General features: G+C 57.0%; 2 protein-coding genes across 7 annotated transcripts in view; one reads left to right on the top strand and one right to left on the bottom strand.

The window, feature by feature from the left end:
• The first annotated feature begins 672 nt into the window (after positions 1-672).
• Positions 673-14,032, top strand: DYNC2I2 (dynein 2 intermediate chain 2). Its single transcript, XM_084899892.1, has 9 exons — positions 673-870; positions 6,229-6,477; positions 10,595-10,704; positions 11,170-11,327; positions 11,852-11,961; positions 12,419-12,586; positions 12,803-13,035; positions 13,340-13,497; positions 13,703-14,032. Exons 1-9 carry the CDS (start codon positions 688-690, stop codon positions 13,939-13,941), a joined length of 1,608 nt encoding a protein of 535 aa, XP_084756018.1. The 5' UTR covers positions 673-687; the 3' UTR covers positions 13,942-14,032.
• The window catches only part of SPTAN1 (spectrin alpha, non-erythrocytic 1), a 57,913-nt gene continuing 47,921 nt past the window's right edge, over positions 14,024-24,015 (bottom strand). For all 6 annotated transcript variants that reach the window (XM_084899880.1, XM_084899877.1, XM_084899881.1 and 3 more), the window contains 16 exons: positions 23,556-23,676; positions 23,254-23,375; positions 22,784-22,916; positions 22,482-22,580; positions 20,854-21,013; positions 20,301-20,377; positions 19,714-19,923; positions 19,116-19,412; positions 18,585-18,697; positions 18,205-18,222; positions 15,916-15,970; positions 15,350-15,546; positions 15,181-15,234; positions 14,952-15,098; positions 14,721-14,868; positions 14,024-14,501 (listed from right to left, as the gene is read on the bottom strand). In XM_084899880.1, the coding sequence (XP_084756006.1) occupies positions 14,376-14,501; positions 14,721-14,868; positions 14,952-15,098; positions 15,181-15,234; positions 15,350-15,546; positions 15,916-15,970; positions 18,205-18,222; positions 18,585-18,697; positions 19,116-19,412; positions 19,714-19,923; positions 20,301-20,377; positions 20,854-21,013; positions 22,482-22,580; positions 22,784-22,916; positions 23,254-23,375; positions 23,556-23,676 (2,077 nt within the window). In that variant the 3' untranslated portion in view covers positions 14,024-14,375. The remainder of the gene's footprint in view (positions 14,502-14,720; positions 14,869-14,951; positions 15,099-15,180; positions 15,235-15,349; positions 15,547-15,915; positions 15,971-18,204; positions 18,223-18,584; positions 18,698-19,115; positions 19,413-19,713; positions 19,924-20,300; positions 20,378-20,853; positions 21,014-22,481; positions 22,581-22,783; positions 22,917-23,253; positions 23,376-23,555; positions 23,677-24,015) is intronic.

Here is a 24,015-nt window from a genome sequence, read left to right on the forward strand (position 1 = left end):
CATTGGTTGCCTGAAGCCTGCAACCGAGGTACATGCCCTTGAGAAATCGAACCCCAGACCCTTCAGTCCCTGGGCCAAGGCTCTGCCCGCTGGGGCAATGACTGGGTCTTTACTCTCGATGTAACAAGGCGTTTTCGGTAGGCACCTCATGTGGGCCTTCCACCCATCCACTCCCCCTGGCTCCGCAGGTGGACATTTTAAATGACCCTTCTATTGGGGCAGAGACTGCAGGTGTCTTGAGTTGGGGTGGCCGCCAACCGGAGCGGCGCGGACCTGGCCCTGCTGGGAGGGAGGCCCAGGCGACCCTGCTGCTCCCGGCCCGCGGGTCTCACTCCTCGCCCGCCCGCCGGGCCGCAGGCTCCCGCGCTAGCCCGGGCGCCGGCCGCTCAGCGCCATCTTTGAGCTTGGCGCGGGCGGCGCACTTTCTCACTTCCCTCCCCACGGGAGCAGCCGCGCAGGCCTCCAGCGTGCCGCTTCGGGGGACGGTGTATCTCAAACTCGTCGTGCTAATAAGCACCGGCGAAAAAAAAGAATAATTAATCTCTCTTTTCTGGGTCTTGAAGGAAGCGTTCTGACCAATTCAAAGATGGCGTCGACAGCCTCACCGCCACAGCCTTCCGCTCCGGAGGGGCGACGGGGCAAAGGTCGTGCTGGAGTGCGCCGGCGCGAGAGGGCGGGGTCGTCTCCATGGCAACCCGCGCGCAGCCCGGGCGGCCCGTGTGGCGGGAAGCGGCTGCCGCGGCGCTGGCGACGGGCGGGGCTGCGGGCGCGGAGGCGCCCGGGCGGCCGGGGCCGCTGCGGGACGAGACCCTGGGCGTGGTGTCCGTGCCCTCCCAGTGGCGGGGCGCCCAGGGCAGCCGCGGGGTGACGGTGAGGGCGCGGCCCGGCGCGGGGCGACGCGGGCGGCAAGGGGAGGGCCGCGCGAGGCCGCCGGCCGGGTTCTGGTCCCGCCGTTTTCCTTTTGCATTTTAATGTATTTAATACACACAGGAGCTGGCTGTGGGATACCTCCCTCCCAGTTTCCTCAGTCTTTGGACAGCACCGAAAGGCGTTTTATTTATTTATTTATTTTTTTAAGAAACCTCCGCCCTGAGCTGGGGAGGGCTTGTGTGCACTGCGGGCTTTCAGCATTTCAAATTGTTTCGTTTTACAAAATGCCAACTGCCCGTCAGCGCCGGATGAGCCGGTTTCTGCGGTTTAACCAAAAGCCCACGGGAGGGTGCTGTGGTGGCGGGGCCCGGGGGTGCGGGCCCGGGGGTGCGGGCCGGGAACGAACGGGCGCCGGTGACTGCGGTGTGAGGGGCCGGGACGCGGGGAAGGAGGGCGGGCCCGGCCATGTCTGTCTGTCTTTCCGTCCCTCCCTTCCTGCCTCCCTTGCTTTTTCTAAAATAAAATAAAATAAGCCCTGGTCAGTTTCGCTCAGTGGATAGAGCATCTGCCTGCGGACTGAAGGGTCCGGGTTAGATTTCGGTCAAGGGTAGGAACCTGAGCCCCAGCAGGGGGCGTGCAGGAGGCAGCTGATCAATGATTCTCATTGATGTTTCTCTCTCTCCCTCCCTTTCTGAAATTGATACAAATATGTTAAAAACGATATAATTTTTTAAAACTTTTTTTCTTTAAAAGACGGGTTGGGGAGGGAGAGGGTGAGTTGCAGAGTGGGCTCATTGAGAGGGTGACATTGGAACAGAGGCTGGAGGGAGAGAGTTAGCCGAGGGGATGGCTAAGGTAGAAGGTTCAGGCAGAGCAAACTGCAGATGCAAAGCCCGTGGGGTCAGAGCATAGCTGAGGCCGGTGGGCGGAGAGGACTGAGGCCGGGAGAATGGACAGGTGAGATCAGCAGGGTGAGCAGAGGCAGGCCCAGCGGGTGACAGGGTTTCCCAGGAGAGGAAATGGAGGCTGAGTTTGCCACACAGGTGGTCGCAGCTCAGGTCCTCACCAGCACTTCCTGCCTTAGGCCAGGGGTGGGAACCCTTTCTCTGCCAAGGCCATTGGATATTTATTTATTTTTATTTTTTAAATATATTTTATTGATTTTTCACAGAGGAGGGGAGAGGGATAGAGAATCAGAAACATCAACGAGAGAGAAACATCGACCAGCTGCCTCCTGCACACCCCCCACCGGGGAGGTGTCCCCCACCAAGGTACATGCCCTTGATCGGAATCGAACCCGAGACCTTCCAGTCCACAGGCCGACGCTCTATCCACTGAGCCAAACCGGTTTCGGCCCATTGGATATTTATAACATCATTCCTGGGCCATACAGAATTATCAGCTTAAAAATGGTCTGCTATATTTAATCAAACGTTTAACTAACTCGCTCCCGTAGTTAATAAAACCAGAGTAATGCCTCCGCCGGGGATGTTCCCCACCCCTACTTCAGCCGATGGGGTGCAGGTCTCAGGCCACGCTGCGCAGGAGCCCTTCTGGTTAAAAAGCAAAGGCAGTGGGTATTTAATTACGTCCTTATCACAGGTGCACGTGTAACCCACTGGCTTTTAAAGAAGCAGGTGATATCTTGCTGAAGATTTCGATTTTAGAAGACTACAGATTGGGAACACTGATTCAGCCTTTGGTTGTTTAAAGAATGTGATTGAAGTGTGTTAATTTTGTTGATAGTTTTAACCTGTAGAAAGAACTGATTCTAGGCTTTTATTTGTGAGGGTGGTTCACTTGAATCAGCCTCCTATCTTACTGAAGGAGATTAAAAAAAAATATATATATATATATATATATATATATATATATATATATATATATATATATATATAATTGATTTCAGAGAGGAAGGGAGAGGGAGAGATAGAAACATCAACAATGAGAGAGAATTATTGATTGGCTGCCTCCTTCACGCCCCATACTGGGGATTGAGCCCGCAACCCAGGCATGTGCCCTTGATTGGAATCAAACCATGACCTCCTGGCCAGAGGTCCACTGGCAACCACTGAGCCACACCATCTGGGCATTACCACACATTTTTTGTTGTTGATGCTCTAAGCAACTGAGCCAGGATTTTTTTTTTTTTTAAATATATTTTATTGATTTTTTACAGAGAGGAAGAGAGAGTTAGAAACATCGATGAGAGAGAATCATCAATCAGCTGCCTCTTGCACACCTCCTACTGGGGATGTGCCCACAACCAAGGTACATGCCCTTGACCGGAATCGAACCCGGGACCTTTCAGTCTGCAGGCCGACGCTCTATCCACTGAGCCAAACCGGTTTCGGCTGAGCCAGGATTTTAGATGGAGAGAACACCAAGACTGGAAGACAATTTAGTGTCACAGGCCAGACTGCTCTGGGGTTCAAGGACGTGTTTCCATGGATTTTAGATGGAGTGGAAAGGAAGGAGGAAGGGAGGGAGGGAGGCACAGGCAGGAGAAGCATCCATGTGAGAGATACAGTGATTGGTTGCCTTCCCAGTGCTCTCTGACCAGGTCAGAGATCTAACCTGCAACCCCGGCACATGCCCTTGACTGGGAATGGAACCCATGACCCTTCGGTGCACAGGGTGACGCTCTAACCACTGAGAACACTGGCCAGGGCATCACCACAATTTAAAAAAAAGAAAAAATGCACCCTCCATTTAGAATCGGGCTTCAGAAAGATAATCTTTTGGGAAGTAGGGTGGATTATATCTGTGGTAGTCAGATTTTGCTGGGAGCTTTAATAAAACCAGAGTCGCAGGTCAAACCACTTGCCAATTAAGCCAGAATCGCTGAAGGGCAGGCCCCAGGCATTCATTTTCCAGTCTCCAGGTCATTTCAGCGTCAGGCAAGTTTGAGAAACAGCAGAGGGCTCTAGCTGGTTTGGCTCAGTGCATATATAGACCCCTCAGCAGACTGAAGGGTCCTGCCCATGCCCGGGTTGCAGGTCAGTCCCCAGTAGGGGGCGTGCAGGAGGCAGCCCGGACAGAGTTAGAGTTCCCTCTAGGTGAGCCACCGGGCTGGGCCTCTGGCTGCTCAGGGAGGTGGGGGAGCAGCGGAGGGACAGGGGCCCCTGCTCTGAGACCAGGGGATGTGAGAGTGAATTCTAGGACAGGGAATGGTTCTGGGGGACCGCCTTTAGACTGAGGTGCCTTTCGCACATCCTCATCATTGCCATTTCTTCCTCTCTGAAATCATACTTTTGAAAAAGAAAAAGGAAAAGCAGAGGAACAGAGGGGTGGTTAGGAGCCCTCTGTCTCAGGCAGCTGGACTGGTCACTGAAGACTCACAACTCCCTCCACCTGAAGAGCTCGGCCTGCAAGCTTGGTCAGCATCTCGGTGCCTCCCACAGGAGGCATTCTAACACCCATTGGCAGGAGAAATCACAGAGTGAGCACCCAAGCCCATCCCCCCAGACTCTGCACCTGGTTCTCAAACCGAAGTCCGGGATCCGGCCGTCTGCAGATTAAGACACGACTCCTCAGTGCACACGGTCCCCGGTGGACTCCTCCAGTTCTGTGGCTTCCAGTTGTATCTGGTCGGCTGCATCCAGAACCTCGTGCCTGTGACCTCTGGATGTGCGAAAGGCACCTCAATCTAAAGGCGGTCCCCAGAACCACTTCCCTGTCCTAGAATTCACCCTCACAACCCCTGGCCTCAGAGCAGGGGCACCTGTCCCTCTGCTGCTCCCCCACCTCCCTGAGCAGCCAGAGGCCCAGCCCGGTGCCGTGTCATGGCCCTGGTGGCTCACCTAGAGGGAACCCTGACTGTCCTGGCTCAGATTCCTTACCCCGTGCCCCTTCCCTCACTCGCAGGCCGGCACGGGACCCTTGCTGGTAGGGTTTGCTCTGATCTCGTGCTCTCCCCCCTCCCCCGCCCCATCTGAAGCCTTTTCCTGCCGCTCTCCACTTGGCCGGCTCCTGTCCTTCACACCTCCGCTCCAATGCCGCCCTAGCTGGCGCCTTCTCCCCCACACTCCGCTGCTTTAGCACCAGCACCACTGGCATTGGAGGCGTTTGTTTACCTGTCTTCGCCCAGGCCCCTGTGCGTTACTCAGGGGCATGAATCTTGCACTTTCCTTTCCCTGCTGTATCCATGGTGCCCACACCGTGCCCGGCAGGTTGATGCTTAGTAAGTGTATGTGTGTGTGAATATGTGTATGTACATATACACACGTGCACATATATATAAATGAACTTGTACTGTGTGCCAAATACCAGGAAAGTGCTGGACACACCCAAGACAGAGCAGACAGTGTGCTTATGCTGGAGGAACCCAAGTTTAATGAGAGAGAGACCAGCAGCGAGTTTAACAATGTGAGGGAACACGGGGATGTGTGAGTGCTCCGTGTCTACCAGGAGCTGCCCTGCGTGGTCCCAGCGTCCAGCCTCAGCTCCCCAACTGGCCTGGCGCCTGGGCCTGCCTGGGGACGCAGGGCCTGGTGAGTGACTACGCGAGGAGAGTCGCGTAGATGACAATAATCTCGGGGCTATAGGACCCCCGTTTGGAAAGGATTGGTCATGATTGTGAGAAAGGCGGGCTGCAGGTCCTGCCTTGATCAGATGTCTGTCGCTGTGCAGCTCAACAAGGGACCAGGACCTTGAGACAGGTGCAGAGTGGAGGAAAGGACAGCTGGGAGTAACCTGCCTTCAACCAACACCTCATCAGACACGTGTTTCCTTTGATCACGGGGACGGGGTGGGGATCTTGGGAGGTACCCCTCTAGAGAGGGCTGCTGCCACGGGAGGGAGAGCTGGGGTGTCCTGCTGGTGGCCAGAGGTTCCAATGTGTGAAGTCAGCCCTGTTGGCTCTCAGATTCCACTATGTCCTCGATGATGATGAGATGCTGTAGGAACTTGTTTATGTCAGTTATGATAACATTGGTTTCCTTTCACATCATTTGTTTAAAGTTGTTACATGACTCACAGCTGTCATCTCTTCAGAAGGGGACTCCGGGAACCTCACCAAAAAGGGTCTGTCCCCTAAAGTCCTCGGGCAGGCTCTTACTGAACCCCTCACGGTGGCTGCGGGGGACCCAGTGCTTCATTGGCTAGAGGTCATGACTGTCTTCAAGGTCACGGTACCCCTCCCACCTCAGTGAAGGAGAGGAGATTGGAGGGGCCCTCTCCACCCACACCACGCTGGCTGGGTACCCTGAGAAAGAGGAGCTACTTACGGAGGAAGGGACAGGATTAGTTGGGGACCATTAGGCTGAGGGAAGCAGCCACATGAAAGGTGTTTTCAGCGGAGCCGGTGAGTGCCTTGCAGGTGATGCTGGTGGTGACTGGGGTTCTGATCTTTTCCAGAAAAGTTGCCAGACGGTCAGCATCGCCACTGCTGAGGCGTCTGCTCAGACGCGGAAGCATGCAGATGCCCAGGTACAGACCGAGCCCCCCGTGCCGGCGGGCGCGCTGCCCGGGTCCCGGCATGACGGCCCAGGGCTCGCAGCCTTTCTCCGGAGAGTGGAGGCCATGGTCACCCGAGAGCTGAACAAGAACTGGCAGAGCCACGCCTTCGACGGCTTCGAGGTGAACTGGACCGAGCCACAGCAGACGGTAGGAACCTAGGAATGCTCCCCCCTCTGTCTCAGCTCCGGCCTCAGTCTCATGCTAAGTCCGTCTTTTGTTCCACCCAAATAATGCCAGTCATGGTGACAGCCCGGTGCTGAGTGCTGCTTTGTAGGAAGGCGTCAGTGGTCTCTGCTGTCCTTGAAGTGGGTGCCATCATTTTACATTAGGAAATGGAGAGTCAGGGTTCAGTAACTTGTCCAGAATAGCTGGTGGCAGCAGCAGGGGCAGAGTGTGACCTGGGCGGTCCCAGTTGGCATCTTATCCTCTCCATTGCTCGGCTGTCCCCGCACCGGGCAGCAAGGGCTTTCTCTGTGCCATCCCGTTCACGCCTCGGACAATATGAGAGCTGCCAGGATCCTGTAGGAAAGGCTCAGAGAGGCGCGGTGGCTTGTCCAAGGTCACATCCTGTATCCAGTGAGCTGGGATTTGCGTCTTGGTCTGTCTGGCTTCACCACTGTGCTCTAGTGACCTCAGCATCGCCAATTCTCTTTGCTCTGCAGGCTCAGCTCAGAGCCGGCACTGACAACTCAGCCAGACAGACAGCCCGGCTGGGGGCTCAGGAGCCTCTGAGTGAATGAAGCATGGCTGTGGCTTCACACTGGGCTGGCTCTCACTCTGCCCAGCGTGTTGCTGAGGACACACTGCTCACTCAGTGCTAAGTCCCCCAATCTGCAGAGCCGTGTGTGTTCTGGTTCACACTTAATGTTTTTATTGATTCGAAGGGAGAGAGAGAAAAACATTGATGTGAGAGAGAAACTTTGGTTGCCTCCCTTACACATCCCAACCAGGGATCAAATCCGAAACCTGGGTATGTGCCCTGACAGGAATTGAACTGGCAACCTTTTGGAGCATGGGACGACATTTAATAAACTGAGCCACACTAGCCGGGGTCACCCTTTAAAAAAATAAAAAAATAAAAAAATAAAAAAATAAATAATAATAATAATAAAAAAATATATATATATATACACATATATATAATATAAATATATATAAGTATATATTTATATAAATATATATAAGTATATATATATTTATATATATCTATATATTGATTTCAGAGAGGCAGGGAGAGGGAGAGATAGAAACATCAAAGATGAGAGAGAATGATTGGTTGCCTCCTGCATGCCCCCTGCTGGGAATCAAGCCTGCAACCTGGGAATGTGCCCTTGACCAGAATCGAACCTGGGACCTCTCAGTCTGTAGGCCGATGCTCTATCCACTGAGCCAAACCAGTGAGGGCACACACTTCTTTTTCTTCCTTTAGAAACTGAGACGAGTAGTTATATATTCAGAGGTCTTCAGCCCTTTCCTTGCCCTCCCCTCGTCTTCCCTCTGTTTCAGTGATATGCAGCTGCCTTGTTCCCATCAAATCACGGGTGGGTGTGGAGGTCAGTTCATGGGAGAAATCCTGAAAATCGCTCTGAAAAACAGTTGCCGAGGCCAATCCAAAGCGCGGAGGCCAAACCAAAGCGCGGAGTCGTTGTATCTTTCTAAGCAGGGCACAGAAGCAGGCATGAACATTAAAATGTCAGCGTGTCCTCTCTGCCCCCTCGGCATTGCTTATGCCCCATTTTACAGTTGCATAAGCTTTGTGTTCTTTGCATAAGCTTTGTGTTCTTTATTATTAGGGCTTTCCCACATTTCTATTGATTAGTTTGGTCTATGTGTGTATTATTTTATTCTCTTTTTAGAATATCTATTTTAAAAAATTGATTTGAGAGAGACACGCACAGAGAGAGAGAGAGAGAGAGAGAGATTGTTGTTCTATTCATTTATACATTCATTGGTTGATCCTTTTATATGCCCTGACCAGGGACCAAAGCCACAACCTTAGTGTATTGTGATGATGCTCTAGCTAACCGAGCTACCCGGTTGGGGCCTCTATTCTTTTTTTTTAATTCTCACCTAAGGATATTTTTCCCTTTGTTTTTCAGAGAGTAGAAAGGAGGGAGGGAGGGAGAGAGGGAGAAAGAGAAAGAGAGAGAGAAACATCGATGTGAGACACATCAACTGGTTGCCTCCCACACTCACCCCAACCTGGCTGGGGATGGAACCTCTAATCCAGGTACGTGCCCTTGGCTGGGAATCAAACCCTACATCCTCCAGGCTAATGCTCTGACCCATGAGCCACACTGGCCAGGGCTGGTTGTGACCTTTCTTACTTACCAGAGCTTCCATGTCAGTTCCTATAAAGGTGCCCCATCTTCCCAGCAGTTACATCGTATCCCACTGCACAGACACACTATCTTCTAGCTGAGTCCCAGCTGGTGGGCATTCAGGCAGCAGCTTCACTCCAGACATGTATCCTCCTCCCGCAGGTAACGGGCCGGAGGCTGGGCAGCACCTTTGTCTGAGGGCCATGTGGTGTGCAGCCCCAGACAGCCGCAGAGTTCCTAGCTGACTCCGAATGTCAGGAGGAGTGTTTTCATGCCCAAACCGGTTTGGCTCAGTGGTAGAGCATCGGTCTGCGGACTGAAAGGTCTCAGGTTCGATTCCGGGCAAGGGCAAGGGCATGTACATTGGTTGCGGGCACTTCCCCAGTAAGGAGTGTGCAAGAGGCAGCTGGTCAATGTTTCTCTCTCATCGACGTTTCTAGCTCTCTATTCCTCTCCCTTCCTCTCTGTAAAAAATCAATAAAATATATTTTTCTTAAAAAGTTTTCAAATTTTGCTGTTATATAACAGAACTACAGTGAATTCCTTACTTTTTCTTCTTTTGCATCAATTTCTAGCTTATTGCCCATCGAGTGGAATTACGGTTTTTGGCCGATGTGCGGTTTTTCTGTCTGCTGTTGTCAGGGGGTGGCCTTGACACTCACACTGTCCTTGGCATTGCTGCAGTAGCCCCGGAGAGGCTGAGGTGCCGCTTAGAATTTCAAAATCCTATAAACACTGCCAAAGCTTAGAAACCAGAGATAAGGAAGCAGTTCCTGATGGACCTCCCGTCCATCTCTGCTGTGGCATTGCCTTCCCTTATTTCCTGTACGTGTGCTTCTGCCAGCTGAGTCCCTGGGACCAGTCTTAGGGTCTTTTCTGGCCAGAAGCAAAGCTTATTCTATGTTGGCAAACACATACCCCAAATTGAAGTGTAAAACAGCCCTATTATCCCCTAATTTCCTTTCTTAGTATCGTTTTATGTTGTAAACTAGTGACCCAGTGCATGAAATTTGTGCCCAGTGTGTTTGTGTGGGGTGTCCCTCAGCCCAGCCTACACCCTCTCCGGTCTGGGACATCTCAGACCCACCTCCAGGTCTGGAGGGACATCCAGAAGGTCTCTCAGTCTTTTATTAGTATAGATTGCACAATCATTGTAATGATCGTGTTATGATGATAATGTGTATATATAATAGTTCCCCCTTATCCATGGGTGGTATGTTCCAAGACCCCCAGTGGGTGCATGAAACTGTAGATAGTACCGAACCCTATACAGTAGGTCCTGGAATTATGTTTTATTCAGGTCATTTCATTATAATGTTGGTAAGATGCTTAGGCACTTACCTCTTGTGTATATCAGCCTCTGATAAAACTCGGTTCATTACACCTGGTTTCACTTAAAGTTGCAGAACCTGTTGGTGATGTTAGGTTACTGTATGTGCCATGTTTTTTTCTATATATGCATACTAATGACAAAATTTAGTACATAAATAGGCACAGTAAGGGGTGAACAACAATAAACTAGGACAATTATAATAATATACTGTAATAAAAGTTAGGTGAACAGGGCATTATTAAGTAAAAGAAGGATTACTGAACACAGGTGCTGTGATGTAGTGACAGTGGATCTGATAACGGAGACGGCTGCCGAGCGGCTAACCAGCGGGGAGTGCGCACAGAGGGGCATGCCGGACAGGGTGGTTTGAAATTGGTGAGGACAGATGTGAGAACAGGCTCCAGCTCTAGTCCCGGGCTGGTGTCTTACCAAGGCCTCCCTGCCTCTGCACTCGGAAGCGTTCTGGAGGGGAGAGGTCAGGCTGAAGGCTCCCGTTTCCCTCCAGAGCTGCATGGTGGACGCAGATGGCTCCCGGGCTTTTTGTCAGGTGGGATTGGGGCCACTGCTGGTGGCTTTGGGCTCAGGGCTGGGGATGGTCTGTCTCTTGCAGGTGACCTGCCTGCACACCTTGGGCTATCCCCCAGCCCAAGGGCAGGGCCTGCATGTGACCAGTGTCTCCTGGAACAGCACGGGCTCCGTGGTGGCCTGTGCCTACGGCCGGTGAGTGGCTGCAGGGGCAGGTGTGGGCAGTGGGAGGCCCTCAGCCCTCCTCTCAGTCTGTGCCCTGTCTGCACAGGGTGGCTGTGAAGGGTTGAGACTCTTCTCAAGGCTGTCGGGGCAGTGGGTGGTAAGGGAGGGAGGGGCTTCGAGCCCAGAGCTCCTAGTGCCGCTGGCCAGTACTAGGCAGTGAGCCCTGGGCCTGCCTCGCCTTCTCCATGAGCAGTTCCCTGATGTGTGAGGGTTCCCCCACCCACCGTTGTGTGGGCCCGTTCTTGGTTCCCGGGGACCATATTCCAGAGAAAGTCATGCCCTCGGCGTGCCCTGAAGAAGCCTGTGCCACTTTGTTACTAAGTACAACACGTCTGATGGGGACACAGGCCCATCTTGGGTCGTGGGGGGTGGAGGTGGGTCAGGATGAAGCCCCGGGCCGAGGGGCAGAGCCAGCCCGGGCGTGTCCCCGTGCAGCCTGGATGACGGGGACTGGAGCACGCTGAAGTCCTTCGTGTGCGCCTGGAACCTGGACCGGCGAGGCCTGAACCCCCGGCAGCCGTCAGCAGTGGTGGAGGTGCCCAGCGCAGTTATGTGCCTGGCCTTCCACCCCACGCAGCCGTCTCACATTGCAGGTGAGCTGCTCAGCCTGCCCCGGTCTGCTTTCCACCTGCAGAGGGTGGCAAAGGGGGCTCTCCAGGGGCCCTCGGTCCCTGGGCGCCGTCAGGGCAGAGCTACTGAGAGGCAGAGACCACAGCTGACCCTGTGCTCAGGTGAGAAGGCCGAGTGGGCTTGTGCTGGGCGTGGAGCTTGGAGGGAGAGGAGACGTGAGTCTTAGGTGAGGGGGTGTGGGCCAAGCAGAGGTGCAGCTTGGCCAGGACAAGAGCAGGCACCCCAGGGCTGCCGGTGGTGGTAGGAGCCCATGGTGACAGGGAGAGGGACTCACTGTGCTGGCAGGGTGCTCAGCCTGGCAGAGGGCGGAGTGTCCTGGGTGAAGCACAGAGGACAGTGAGGCCCGCTGGGGGATCGGACTCTCTTCCTCTGGATGGTTTTCGGGAAAGTGGTTCTACATCCTGGCTCAGTGGGCGGGAGGGCAGGCGCTTGGCCAGGAAGCTGGGCTGGTGGGTCAGCTCCTGCCCTGGCCTGCTTGGTCCCACAGGGGGGCTGTACAGCGGCGAGGTGCTGGTGTGGGACATGAGCCGTCCCGAGGACCCGCTGCTCTGGCGCACAGGCCTGACGGATGACACGCACACAGACCCCGTGTACCAGGTCAGAGCAGCAGGTTTGGGTGTGCCACGCAGGCTCCTTCTCTGAGCTGGGCCTTGCTGTTATGGGCCTGCTTCTCAAGGCAGAGCAGGACAGGGTGCCCACTTGGCACAGCCATGGAGGAAGGTCACCAGGGGTTGGCGGTTGGACAGCTGCCTTCAGCATTCTTGGAGCTCCCAGGACATGAGTCATCCCCACCCCCCTCAGGAGCCACCCCCAGGGCCACTCCCAGCTCCCAGCTGTCCTGGTTTCTGCTGGGACAGGGAGGGACCTGGGAGCCCTCCATACCGGCCCCTGCTGGCTGACTCCCAGCCTAAGCCTTGGGATTCCTTTTTTCTTTCCTGGAAGAGAAGGGGAGGGGCACGGGGAATGACATTTGGTCTTGCCCCTTGGGAGGTGGGGGGTTAGGCCAGGCAGCAGGCATCCCTTTCTCAGCCTTGTCCCCACCCCGTTGTCCCAGGTGGTTTGGCTTCCTGAGCCCCGCCACAGCCACCGCTTCCGGGTGCTGAGTGTGGCCACGGACGGGAAGGTGCTGCTCTGGCAGGTGACCGGGCCGGGCCAGCTGCAGCTCACGGAGGGCTTTGCCCTGGTTGTGCAGCAGCTGCCGCGGAACACCAAGCTGAAGAAGGTACGAGGCCGCTAACCCAGAGATGGCCCCGGGCAGCTCCGCCTGTGGGCCCTCCGAGTGAGCCTTGGGGCAGCTGGGGCAGGGGCACTGGCAGTAGTGCCACCAGCTGAGCCAGGACTTGCTGCACAAGCTCTTTAGGCCACAGCGTCATGACATGCCCGGGCTTCTTGGGGACACTGACCAGCTTCCCTCTGCTCTGCTGTCCTTTCTCCGCAGCCTCACCGCGGGGAGACCGAGGTGGGAACCACGGCGGTGGCTTTCTCCAGCTTTGACCCCAGCCTTTTTGTTCTGGGCACGGAGGGCGGCTTCCCGCTCAAGTGCTCCCTGGCCGTGGAAGAGGCGGCTGTCACGCGGATGTCCAGCTCTGTGTGCCTGCGGGCCCCGGCCCAGTTCGCCTTCTCCCCCCATGGGGGTCCTGTCTACTCTGTGAGCTGCTCCCCCTTCCACAGGTAGGGAAGGCCTGGCCGGGGGTCCCCCACCTGCCACAGGGCCTCTGGCATGGGACGGGGAGGGAGCCCCACAGGCCTCACCATGGAACTGCTCAAAGGACTGCAGTCTGGTCTGCCCAGGTCTCCGTTTGAGCTCTGGTATCCAGGACTCTGGTGGTTGGCCCTCTTACTGAGGACCCCAGGTTTGGGGTCCGGGGAGGCTTCCCAGGAGCTGAGAGCCTAGAAGTCTGGCAGGAAGGCGTAGCCGTACTGGCCACCCAGCACTCATCCGCTCGCCTGGCTTTCCGCCCCACCTCCCATCCAGGAACCTCTTCCTGAGCGCAGGGACCGATGGCCACGTCCACCTGTACTCCATGCTGCAGGCCCAGCCCCTGACCTCCCTGCAGCTGTCCCACAAGTACCTGTTTGCTGTGCGCTGGTCCCCGGTGCGCCCCTTGGTGTTTGCGGCAGCTTCTGGGGAAGGTAGGCGATGGGACACCAGGTTGGATCCGGTTAAGTGCCCGGGGAGTCTGGGCTGGGATAGGCTGCACCTGGTGGTGCCTTCCCTCTTGTGCGAAGGAGCTGAGTTGGCCGGACTGTGGCCTCTGGAGTTTCTCCCCAAGTGCACAGGGGACTTGGAAGAGGTCAGACCTCTCATCTCTCCCTCTCTCTCCCCCTCTCCACGAAGGCGATGTGCAGCTGTTTGACCTCCAGAAAAGCTCCCAGAAGCCCACCGTTTCAATCAAGCAAACACAGGACGAAAGCCCTGTCTACTGTCTTGAATTCAATTGCCAGCAAACTCAGCTCCTGGCTGCTGGCGATGCCAAGGGAACCGTGAAGGTATGGCAGCTGAGCACCGAGTTCACTGAACAAGGGCCCTCAGAAACCGAGGACTTAGAGCAGCTGGCAGCGGAGGTGGCCACCTGAGGACAGAGCTGTGGCCAGTGCCCCTCTACCTCTGTGCTGAGCTTTGTATTTCTGATGGAAGCTAAATGAAGACAGGCAGCTGTTTTGGGGAGAGTTGCCATTTATTTGTCTTTTACATGGAAACAAACATGGGTGGGTGGGTGGGTGGAGGGAGAACAAGAGGGAAACCAGCCAGCTGCCTAGATTTTTCTGGAGTCGGAATGGGGCAGCTGGCTTCAAAGGAATCTGGGTCCCCCTGCAACCTGGCGACTGCGACCGGACCAGAGCAGTTCATTGAAGCACCGTTTTCTACTAAGTGTCATCCCAAGCTAAGCGGGTCTAAGGTTACATTGGAAAGTAACACTAAGTGTTTCCTTAAGAGCACAGAGATGAGTGGACATGCAGCAAGGCGGCAGCAGGGCAAGCAGCATGGGCCAGGCTAACCTAGGAGCAGATCAATTCACGAAGAGCGAGCGGGTGAATTCGACGTAGTCAAAAGCCGTGGGGAGCTCACGGCCCTTGCCATCCACGTAGGGCTTCATGTGGGAGACGCAGTAGTCGGCTTGTTCCCGAGTCAGGTTCTGGAGGGAAGAGGGCACCCATGAGCCACACGGAGGCGGGGTGGGATGGACTTAATGCCCAGAGTCCAAAGCCAGTCGTAGGAACCGATTGGGAACTCTGGCCTGGACTGAGATTCATGTACATGGGCATGAAACACGTGCACCCAGCAGGGGGATCCAAGGTGGGGCTCTGTTACTAACCCCCCTCCCCAGGGCAGGGGCAGAGGCAGAGGTCCAGACCTGGTACAGCTCCTCCTTGGTCACGTAAGGCTTTCCCTCGGAGCTCAGGGCCCGGAAGGCGCTCTCGATCTCCTCACTGGACTTGACGTTCTCCGTCTCACGGCTGATCATGAAAGCCATGTATTCTTGCAGGGAGACGTGGCCGTCCCTGGGGAGTGGGAGGGAGGCAAGTGCAGTGAGCAGGAGGGAGGAGTGGGGCAGAGCCAATCCCACTGCTTCTCTGAGGCTCACCTGTTTGGATCCACAGTGTCTAGAATCGCCTCGAACTCTGGGTCGGGCTCCCCTTCCTCCACCATGGGCAGGTCGTAGCCCAGGGAGCGCAGGCAGGATTTGAACTCCTGGTGGTTCAGGCGGCCGGATTTGTCCTTGTCGAAGTGTCTGCAGCACAAAGCCCAGGCAGCTCAGCACACGTGCCCTGCTGAGCCCCGTCCCGCCCCGCCCCAGGTACAGGTGTACTCACTTAAACATCATGCTGAACTCTTTGAGGGCCTCCTCGGTCACCCCTGTTGTGTTCCTGGAAGAAAGAACAGAATTCGGGATCGAGTCTCCCACAGCAGCAATGTGATGACACTGGGGGACTGGTCAGTGGCTCAGACTGCTCCCCCCCACCCCAGGGCCAGCGCCCGTACCTGGCCTGGATCTGCTGCTCCAGGTTATGCTGCATGCGCATGCCCAGCTGGTCGAGCTGGTCCCACTGCTGGGCCAGGCCCACCGTGCTGTGCTCCGTGTACTTGTTGTCCAGGATCAGGGCTTCCTCCATGGCTGCTCCCAGGTCCTCAATCTTCTTCAGCTGACTTCTCATGGCTCGAATCTCCTGGTGCTTGCGCTGAGGGGGGGAAAGAGAAGATGTATGGATAATGGCCCTGGCCCGCCCAGCCTGAGCCCAGCAGGGCTGTGTGCAATGGGAAGGGTGGGTGGGGATGAGGGGAAGAGTCCAGCAGCCTCAGGAGAGGAAAGACTTCAACTCGAGAGCCACAAAGCAGTGGGCAGACCTGCCTGGGAAACTATGCTAAGGACCAGAGGAGCCCGTTCCTTTTCAAACAGGGCTCCAGGCAGCAATGCTCCAAGACTCCAGACCGAGGGGACCCAGGCTACTGGGAGCCAACGGAAGACAGGTCCCCACCAGCCACCCTGTGCCTGACTGAACCGGCAGGTGAAGGGTCTCAGCCGAGCCAGGAGCCCTTGGGGCACTTACTTTGGTAGCTTCCAGCTGGGATTCAAGGGTCCCGGATTCTTCCACCATGCAGGACCTAAACACGGAAGCACAGTGAGGCGCGAGGGGCCTGAGCGCGCTCTAAAGGCACTATCTTTAGATAAAACGGGGCCTGCAGTCTCCAGTTCGTTTCCTTATCTGCTGTTGGCAATCTCTTCGTAGGCGGCCTGAGAGCAGGCAGGCAATACTTTCAGAGGAGAAGCTGCCGCTCCACGTGGCAAGCCACCTGCCCACGGCCAACAGGTGGGCCAGGGCTGGGCCCCAGCCAGCCTGCTCCCAGGCCAGGACCCTTCCTCTCAGGCCCAGCCCCGCTGTGATTTGGTGATGGACCCAAGCGAGGACCCAGGAACAGACTTTAAAGGAGCAGAGATGGGCTGCAGGCCTGACTGACAGCACACCCCCTCTGCATTCAGACACCCCGTAAACCTGCCGCTGACAGGCGGGGAGACCTTAGGGAGGAGGGGAGCCACATTCAAGGGGAGGTGCTGTCAGATGACCCCTCAGAGATGGAAACTGGGTGCTAAGATCATGACTAGAGATTTTACAACATTTCTCATTCTGCCCAGAGGAGGGAGGTGGCTGTGACAAAGCCCAGACTCAGGACTGGGAACAGAGGCTCCTTCCAGGCCGCGCTCTGAAGAGCGGGGGCTGTGGGAGCCTCCATGTTCCCGTAACAGAGCGAGGTCACAGAAGGCTACCAGTGAACGAAGACGACAGTCAGGCTGGGGTCACGTGCAGAGACAAGTCACACTGTGTCCTTAGTGGGATTTTAGCCCAGCCTCCCCCAGCCCCACCCTTACCCCACCTGCCCTTCAACACCCAGTGAGGCGGGGTTAGCTCTGCCATCTCCCCAAGGCCAAAGTGTCTAGCAAGGCAAGGCACCAGGCTTCCTCCTACCCCAGCAGAGCAGACTCACAGTCATGCCATGTCCCCTGGGCAAAGCACCCCCCCGGGACCTGGGGGTGGGAGGCTGGGTGCTGGTGCAGGGGGAGGAGGACAGACCCCTCTGTCCCAAGCGGCCGAGGGCAGTGGGTTAGTCAGAAAGCGGAGCCGCCTGGGAAGTCGAGTGCATTGGTAAAACCACAGTGAGGTAAGAAGAGAAATAAGAGGAGAAAAACCTTCCAGACAGATCATCCCCAACTTCATATTGATAGACACGAATGACCCGACGATATGCTATGCTATTTAAAGAAAAGAAACCAAGTGAATACACCAAAGGAAGGGGAGCGAGAGCAATACCGAGACAGACACACGCCACAGGCCCAAGCGGGCAGCGCACAGGCAGGGCAACCTGGAGCCCAGGCAGGGACCTGGTGGAGGGAGAGCTGAGGGCCGGCCTGGGGGGACAGGCAGCCTCGGGGCAGTGCACATGGGCTGAGAGAGACTGGGCAGGGTTGGGAGGAGCCACACAGTAAGGGGAGCACAGCACCTTACGGAGACGAGACCGGGACCAGCAGACAGCCACGGGGCCGGGAGGAAAGCAGACACCAGGGCTGCTCACGAGCTCAAGCTTGAAACTGCTCTAAATGCCGAGTGCTGACCCTTCGGCCTCAGCACGCGGGGACAGATCCTGGGCACATGTCTCCCCGCTCCACTCCCCCATGCTACCACCCACCCTGGCCTTGACAGTGGCCTGGGAGAGAGTGCAAAGGTGACCGGCCCAGCCCGAAGCCAAGGCCTGGGAAGAGGCTCCTACTGGGACCGGGCAGGGTGGCCCTGCTCGACTCCTCCCAAACCTGCCTTGACCACTCAGACACACAGAGCACTGTTGCTTCGATGAGGGTAAATGACACCTGTCCCCCATCCCGGAAAAACGGACTGCTGGGAGGGATCAGTACCCAGGCAGGGACTTCCTGAACCAGCCTGAGCCCCCTAAACACGGGCATCCTGCTTTATGCCCACGGCCTTCCTAAGGACAATACAGTCCCAGCGGACACGTGAGCCAGGGCATGAACCAGCATGGGGACTCCAGAGGCTCTGGCCTTCTGGCGTGTCACCTTCCTTACCCAAGAGCACTGGCATTGGACAGGAAGGCAGAGTGGCTCCCCTCCCCAGATGGCAGGCTGTGAGGGACAGTGGGGCAGGGCGCACACTCCTTGTAAGAGGACAGGGACGGGGCAGGGGAAGTATAGCCTGCCCTGGGCAGGAGGGCGCAGGAAGGCCCACCCTGGGGTCCTCCGAAAGCCAGGCCACGGGGGGGGGCAGGGGGAAAGGGACAAGCACAGGAGACACCACCACACCACGAGCCCGGAGAAATAAGACAATATTAACCCATCGAGGAGATATGTTCTGTGCAGGTGGGATCCAAGCAGCCGAGAGACAAGGTGGTGTCCGAACAGCAGCAATCAGGAGAGGGAGACACGAGAGAGAGAACAAAACCAACATCAGTACCCACCCTGCACTCACCCACACCCTTTGCCCTGAGCTGCTGCTCAGGGCTAACCCAGGGCCATGCACTACCCCCCCTCTACACAACCCCCCCACATTGGAAAAAGTAACTGCGAGAACACGTTCCAATGCCACCCACCCTCCGTTCCCACTCCCAACCCTCTAACACCCAGCATGCCTCTGCTCTCATGCAAAGCTTCCCTGGACCAGGAGGCCCGGGTCTTCAGCCCGGGAACCCCAGGGCCGAGCAGGTGGGGCCGCACCTGGTCTCCTGGATCCACTGGTGGAAGGCGTTGGCGTGCTGCGCAAACTCCTGCCGCAGCTTGTCGTTCTCCTCCTGCCGGCGCTGCTCCTTCTGCAGCTCCAGCTCCCTCTCCTACGGACCAAAGGGAGGCGGGAGCCCTGTCACCAGCCCGTCTAGCACCGACAGGCCCGGGTTGGCGACGGCTCTGCCCTCGGGAAGGGATAGCTGGCCTTCCCGTTGGAAGGAGTAGGAAGCTGTTTTGGGATGCTGAACACAGGAGCTGGCTCGGGAGTCAGGAAGGACTGTGTCAACCTTAACCCACAGGAAGAAGTCTGGGAGACAGAGCTCAAAGCACTCTAATTCTCTAGCTGCTCGAACCCCTGCCAGAATTCTGGCACGCTGTGCTGTGAAAATGACAGGTGACAGGTAAGGGGTGCTATGCTGACACTGTCCTCCGCCTGAGTCTCATCGCCCTCCTGGGAAGGGGTTTCTCGGACGGGATCCCAGGCCCACAGCCCGGACGGGAGTGCGGGGAGCAGCGGGAGGGCACCTTGATGATCTTCTGCAGGTTCCTCCAGGTCTCCTCCAGGGCCTCCATGGTGAACCAGGTGTAGGGGTTGGAGGCCACGCGGAAGCTTTTGATCTGGCGGTCGAGCTCGGCCAGCTGGTTGAAGTCGGCCTGGGCTGAGCTGAGGGAGGAGCGGAAGGCGTCGTGAGCCTCTCGCAAGGCCTTGATTTCTTCCAGGGAGTTGCAGCGCACAGGGTCTGTCAGGTCCTCCTCTGCGTTTTCAAACCAGCTGTTGAAGGCAGAGGCCTTTTTGGCAAAGGTCAGGAAGAGGTCCTCCACCTGAAAGCAGAGGGGACGGCGTCAGGACAGCCACGTGGCTGGACACCCCGCGGGCGGGCGGCGGGCGGGGCAGGAACGGCGGGAAGCTCCCTGGACACCAGGGTCGAGACGGCACGGGCTGGCGTGGCCCCTTCTCCCACTTCTGTCTTCCTGCCACCCTCCCGGCCTCGGGGAACGCAGCGCCCGGTGTTTCTGAACGGCACTCACAGGGCAGGGGGCGCACTGCTGTGGCTGAAGCTGACGCCACGCCCTTGTACAAAACCTCTGTGCCAAATGGACCAGAGCCCGGCCGGCCCCTCACCTTGCGGAAGTGACTCTGAGCCTCCAGCAGCTTCTTCTTCCGGGTGGCCGAGTTGGCCAGAAGCTGGCTCCATCGCTTCATGAGGGAGGCGTGCCGGGCCTCGATGGCCTTGGACTGGATGTGCTTCGCGGCCAGCAGCTGGTCTTTGAGGGCAGTGATGTTGGCGATGCCCTCCTGCTGGAAGGCCTGCAGGCCAGCGTCAAAGGTTTCCTGGAACAGGAGTCAGGAGTCATCTGCAGTGACCACAGTGAGCCTCGGCTCCTCTGTCCGGTGCCTCAGTCAGCCAGGAGGCCCCGCCTGGCCCTGCCCTGGTCACACCCCCCTCCACCTCTGTCTGTCCCTCAGATTCTGACAGCAGCCCCTTTCCCGCCCCCTTGCGCCACAGGCACTGAGGTCAGACACTGAGTGTAAGACCCATCAGGCCACCATACAAGCGCCCGAGGACCAGGACTGGATCTTGTTACTGCCGAGTCCCTAGGGCCCAACGTAGCGGAGTCCAACGTCTCAATGAAAGATGCCAGCCATCGTCTATCTGCCAGGAAATACTCCTGGAGTGACTCCATCCACCATCCAGGGCCACCACTGACCTGTTTGGTAAGGAGAGTCTGGACAGAAGACAGATCTCGGCCATAGTCGTCTGTCTTCAAGCTGTTCTCCTTTTCACCTAGAAAACCAAGCGTGGGAAGTACACCTCTCGTCCTCGGTTTAAGTATCAGCAGTCTCCGAGCCGCAGTACCTGCCTGCTCCTGCACCCAGACCCCGTTCTCCATGGGCGTCATGAAGAGCAGTAGGTTCAATCGCTACTTAAGGGATAACCACTAAGGCCACTTGGTCCCCAAACCCGGCTGCTCCCTGCTCGCGGGGAGGCAGTGCTGCCGGCGCCGGCGCTGGCTGCTGTGCGCACTGTTGCAGCTGTGACAGTCCCTGCTTCTTTCCCAGGCCAGGGGCCTGTGTGCGAGAGAGAACCTGTGGCGGCCCAGTGAGGACACTGGCTCCTGCTGCAGCCGCCGGGGGTGTGCCCTGGAGGCGGGCTCTCTGCCCACGTGATCAGCTCCTTCTCTGCAGAGGGAGGGGAGGCGCCACGGGCCGGGGCAAGCCTGCTGGCTGGGCTGGGCACCGTGGGGCCCCCGAGCAGCTCACCGATCCACGACTCCACCACGTCCGCCTTCCAGTTGAACTGAAGGAAGGCCGAGTTCTCGTCGAGCTTCGCCTTCCTCTGGGCGGCAGCTCTCTCCAAGTCGGACACTTTCCCGTTCAAGCCCTTCATCTTGGAAGAGATGTTCTCCTCGTGGTGGTTGTTCTGGGCCGTGAAGAGAAGACACGCCCTGGTCAGCCTCACCGCCGCTGAGCGAGCCGCCTGGCCCTCCCTGCCCAGAGGCCTCCAGTTCTGGAAGAGGCACCGCGGGCCGTCCACCACGGCACATCTGCCGGGGGCAGAGGAGCGGGTAAGGCTTCTGAGAGCAACAGAGAAGCCTTAAGACGACGGATCCTGCAGTGCCATTTAAGCAAGGTCTACAGAACGACGAGGGACAGACTGAAATGTCAGGTCACAATGATGTATCAACGTCATTTTTGATATAAAAAAACTGGGAAAAGCCCAAATTACCACTTGGAAAAAATACTATGTCCACAGAGTCAATGGTTCAGAAAATGCTTTGACACTGTGGAGACTGAAACTTACTAAGTCCCAAACACTTGGGTTCAGACTTGGTTAAGATCGTACTTGAAAACATCTCCCCCGTCAGCATGAAGTTTGGAGAGAAAGGCAGGGAGGAAGCAAAGGCTGCCGCTGAGGGTGAGGCCCTGGCTCCGGCCAGAGGCTGAAGGAGATCCACCAAGCAGGCCCGGATGGGCGAGGAGCAGAGCACAGGGGGCGAGCCGTGGGGAGCTGCGCAGAGGTCTCAGCTACGTCTCTGCATCCTCTGTCTATAGTTCGTTTGCTAAGTTACCTCACCCCCAGGACAGGAGAAAACTCTTCAGGGAAACTGATTTGTGCTACGTTGTTACCTCCTATGGACCAACCTCTAGTTCTCGTCTCAAAGGCCGGATTCCCGGCCAAGTCCTGTGTAAGGCAGCTTACTGACTGATGGTCTGAGGCAGGAGTAACTTGTGAAAAGTTGCTTGTCTTGTGGTGCTGTTTGTCCTTGTACTTAAGCGACCGGTGGAGACTCACTCCCGGCGGCGGGGACACGCTGCATCTGGCACTACAGAGGGCGCACCAACCCCTCCTCCTGTCAGAGGCTCTCTGAGCAAAACAAACCTGCGATCCGACAGATTCCTGTCTAACACGTCCTGTGTCACAGCCAGGTGGCAGGTCACTTACAGAGGGTGTAGGCCAGTGAAGCATCTACTCCATCCCGGGAGCTGTCTGTGTGCAGAAAAGTCTAGAAGGCTGGGCAAAGGCCTGGCCAGTGGTCTCTGGTGGTGGCTCACGTGCATGCCTACCATCTCTATCACGGGCTTTATTACTTGAGAAACAAACAATAAGAGCCGCACGGGAGAGGTGCCAGCGCCACAGAAGGACCAGCGGGCGCTCCTCTGCTTGTCAGGCAGGCAGTGCTGTGGGGTGACTGCTCCCTGGCTGCACACTAGGGAGAACGGCCAATAGCCACGTCACTTGCCTCTTCTTTGTGAAACGGGGGTGGGCTTGCTATTGGCCTGTGCAAACCTCTGGTGACTCCCAGGGGTGAGTGCTGTGGGACAACTGGGGTGTCCGCATGGGGAGTCCCGGTGTCAGACCCCGGGGTCCTCCGGGCAGGCAGACTCACCTTCTTGACGAGGTCTTGTCCGTTAGTGCACACGTCATTCACACGGTCCTTGTGCACAGTGAAGTCTGTCTCGAAAGCCTCGTGCTTCTTCAGTAAGCCCTGCGGGGAGGCAGCAAGGTGGCTGTGAGTGCCTGGCATGTGCCATGTGCCAGCTGCGGGACAGAGGGTAACTGCCTTAGAGGGCCGACAGGTACAGATGTAAATGGGTCGTTATGAAAGCAGTAAAACCAGGGTTAGAGCACAGCCCTGAGCAAACGCGCAGGAAGAGGGTGACCAGAGGCGGCGCCGCCGGCTCCGCTGACCTGGATAGCAGCCAGTGTGTCTCCGTAGTCCTCACTGGCCACCAGGGTCATCTTCTCATTGATCCAGGCTTCCTCCTCTTCCACGTTGGCCACAAACTGCTGGTACTCCAAGGACTCCTCTAGCCGCTGGCCCCTGCGCGCAGCAGAGAGAAGTCAGCAGGAGTTCTTCCGACTCCGACCCCAATGGCTGACGTGCTTACAGAGACTGACAAGTGGGGGACGTGAGCGGGTCAGTCAAGCTCTGCAACCACCAAGCAGAGACAGTGCTGGGCAAACGGGAAATTCCGGACACATGCTGGGTTCTGATTCTCATATGGAACCGGCTCCGCAGGGGCCTGCCAGAGGTGGCTCTGGAGCCCACCATCTGTGGCCTCGCACACCAAGGAAAGGGTCCAGGAGGCGGGGGAGGGTCGGAAGCTCCGTGCAGGCCTCCGAGTCCAGCGGGTCCCGTGCCTGCCTCTGCCACTCACCGCGCTGTGGCCAGCTTCTTCAGCTCCTTCCAGTGCTCCACGAACTGCGCCAGGCGCTGCTGAATCTCCTCCTTCCCGATGGTGTTGTCATCCGACAGCTTCCTCCCGGTGTCCAGGACACCCTGCGGCCAGAGAGCAGTGACAGCCACCTCCTGCTGAGCCCGGGCGCAGCCTCAGCCTAACCCCGAACTCCCCGGTCCGGTTCGGGAGGAGGGGCCTCCGGGAGGGAGTGGGAACAGAGGTTTCTCTGTAGGTCACCTGGGCCCATGCGATCGCTGCCCTCGGCCAGGAGAGGCCCTCACCTGGATCGCAGGCTCGTGAGCAGCCAGCTCGGCCTCCAGCCGCTTGTGCTTCTTCCTCAGGTTCTGGACGCCGGTTAAGTCCCGGCCGTAGTCCTCGGAGCTCACCAGTAGCTTCTTCTCCCTGGACAACACACAGGTGGTCAGTCTCCGCACCCCACGCTTTCCACTGGAGATGTCTGGGCAAAACTGCTGTGGAACCGACAGCCCTCATGCTGTCCCTCACCTACACCTGCCAGCTCCTCCAGGAAAACAAAAGCCTATCTCCCAAACGCATGTCCATGTACGCATGCGGGAGCATGTGTTGTGCCCGACTCCGCCGAGGCCTGGGGGCACTGAGAACAAGGAGGTGCCTGTGCATTGCCCTTCAGCCCTACTTTACCAAACATACACAGACCACCCATGGGGTTAAAAGACATGGGTATAATTTTTTAAAGTGAGAAACTGAGATATTCTCCCCTCC

The sequence above is a fragment of the Pipistrellus hanaki genome (genome assembly GCF_964339955.1).
Source record: "Pipistrellus hanaki genome assembly, chromosome: 11".
Taxonomy (NCBI): domain Eukaryota; kingdom Metazoa; phylum Chordata; class Mammalia; order Chiroptera; family Vespertilionidae; genus Pipistrellus; species Pipistrellus hanaki.

Excerpts from the sequence above, each read along its gene's own strand:
- DYNC2I2 (XM_084899892.1), top strand. The coding sequence starts at position 688 with ATGGCAACCCGCGCGCAGCCCGGGCGGCCCGTGTGGCGGGAAGCGGCT. Across the intron at positions 10,705-11,169 it reads GTGGCCTGTGCCTACGGCCG|CCTGGATGACGGGGACTGGA; the intron begins GTGAGTGGCTGC and ends GTCCCCGTGCAG. Across the intron at positions 12,587-12,802 it reads GGAACACCAAGCTGAAGAAG|CCTCACCGCGGGGAGACCGA; the intron begins GTACGAGGCCGC and ends CTTTCTCCGCAG.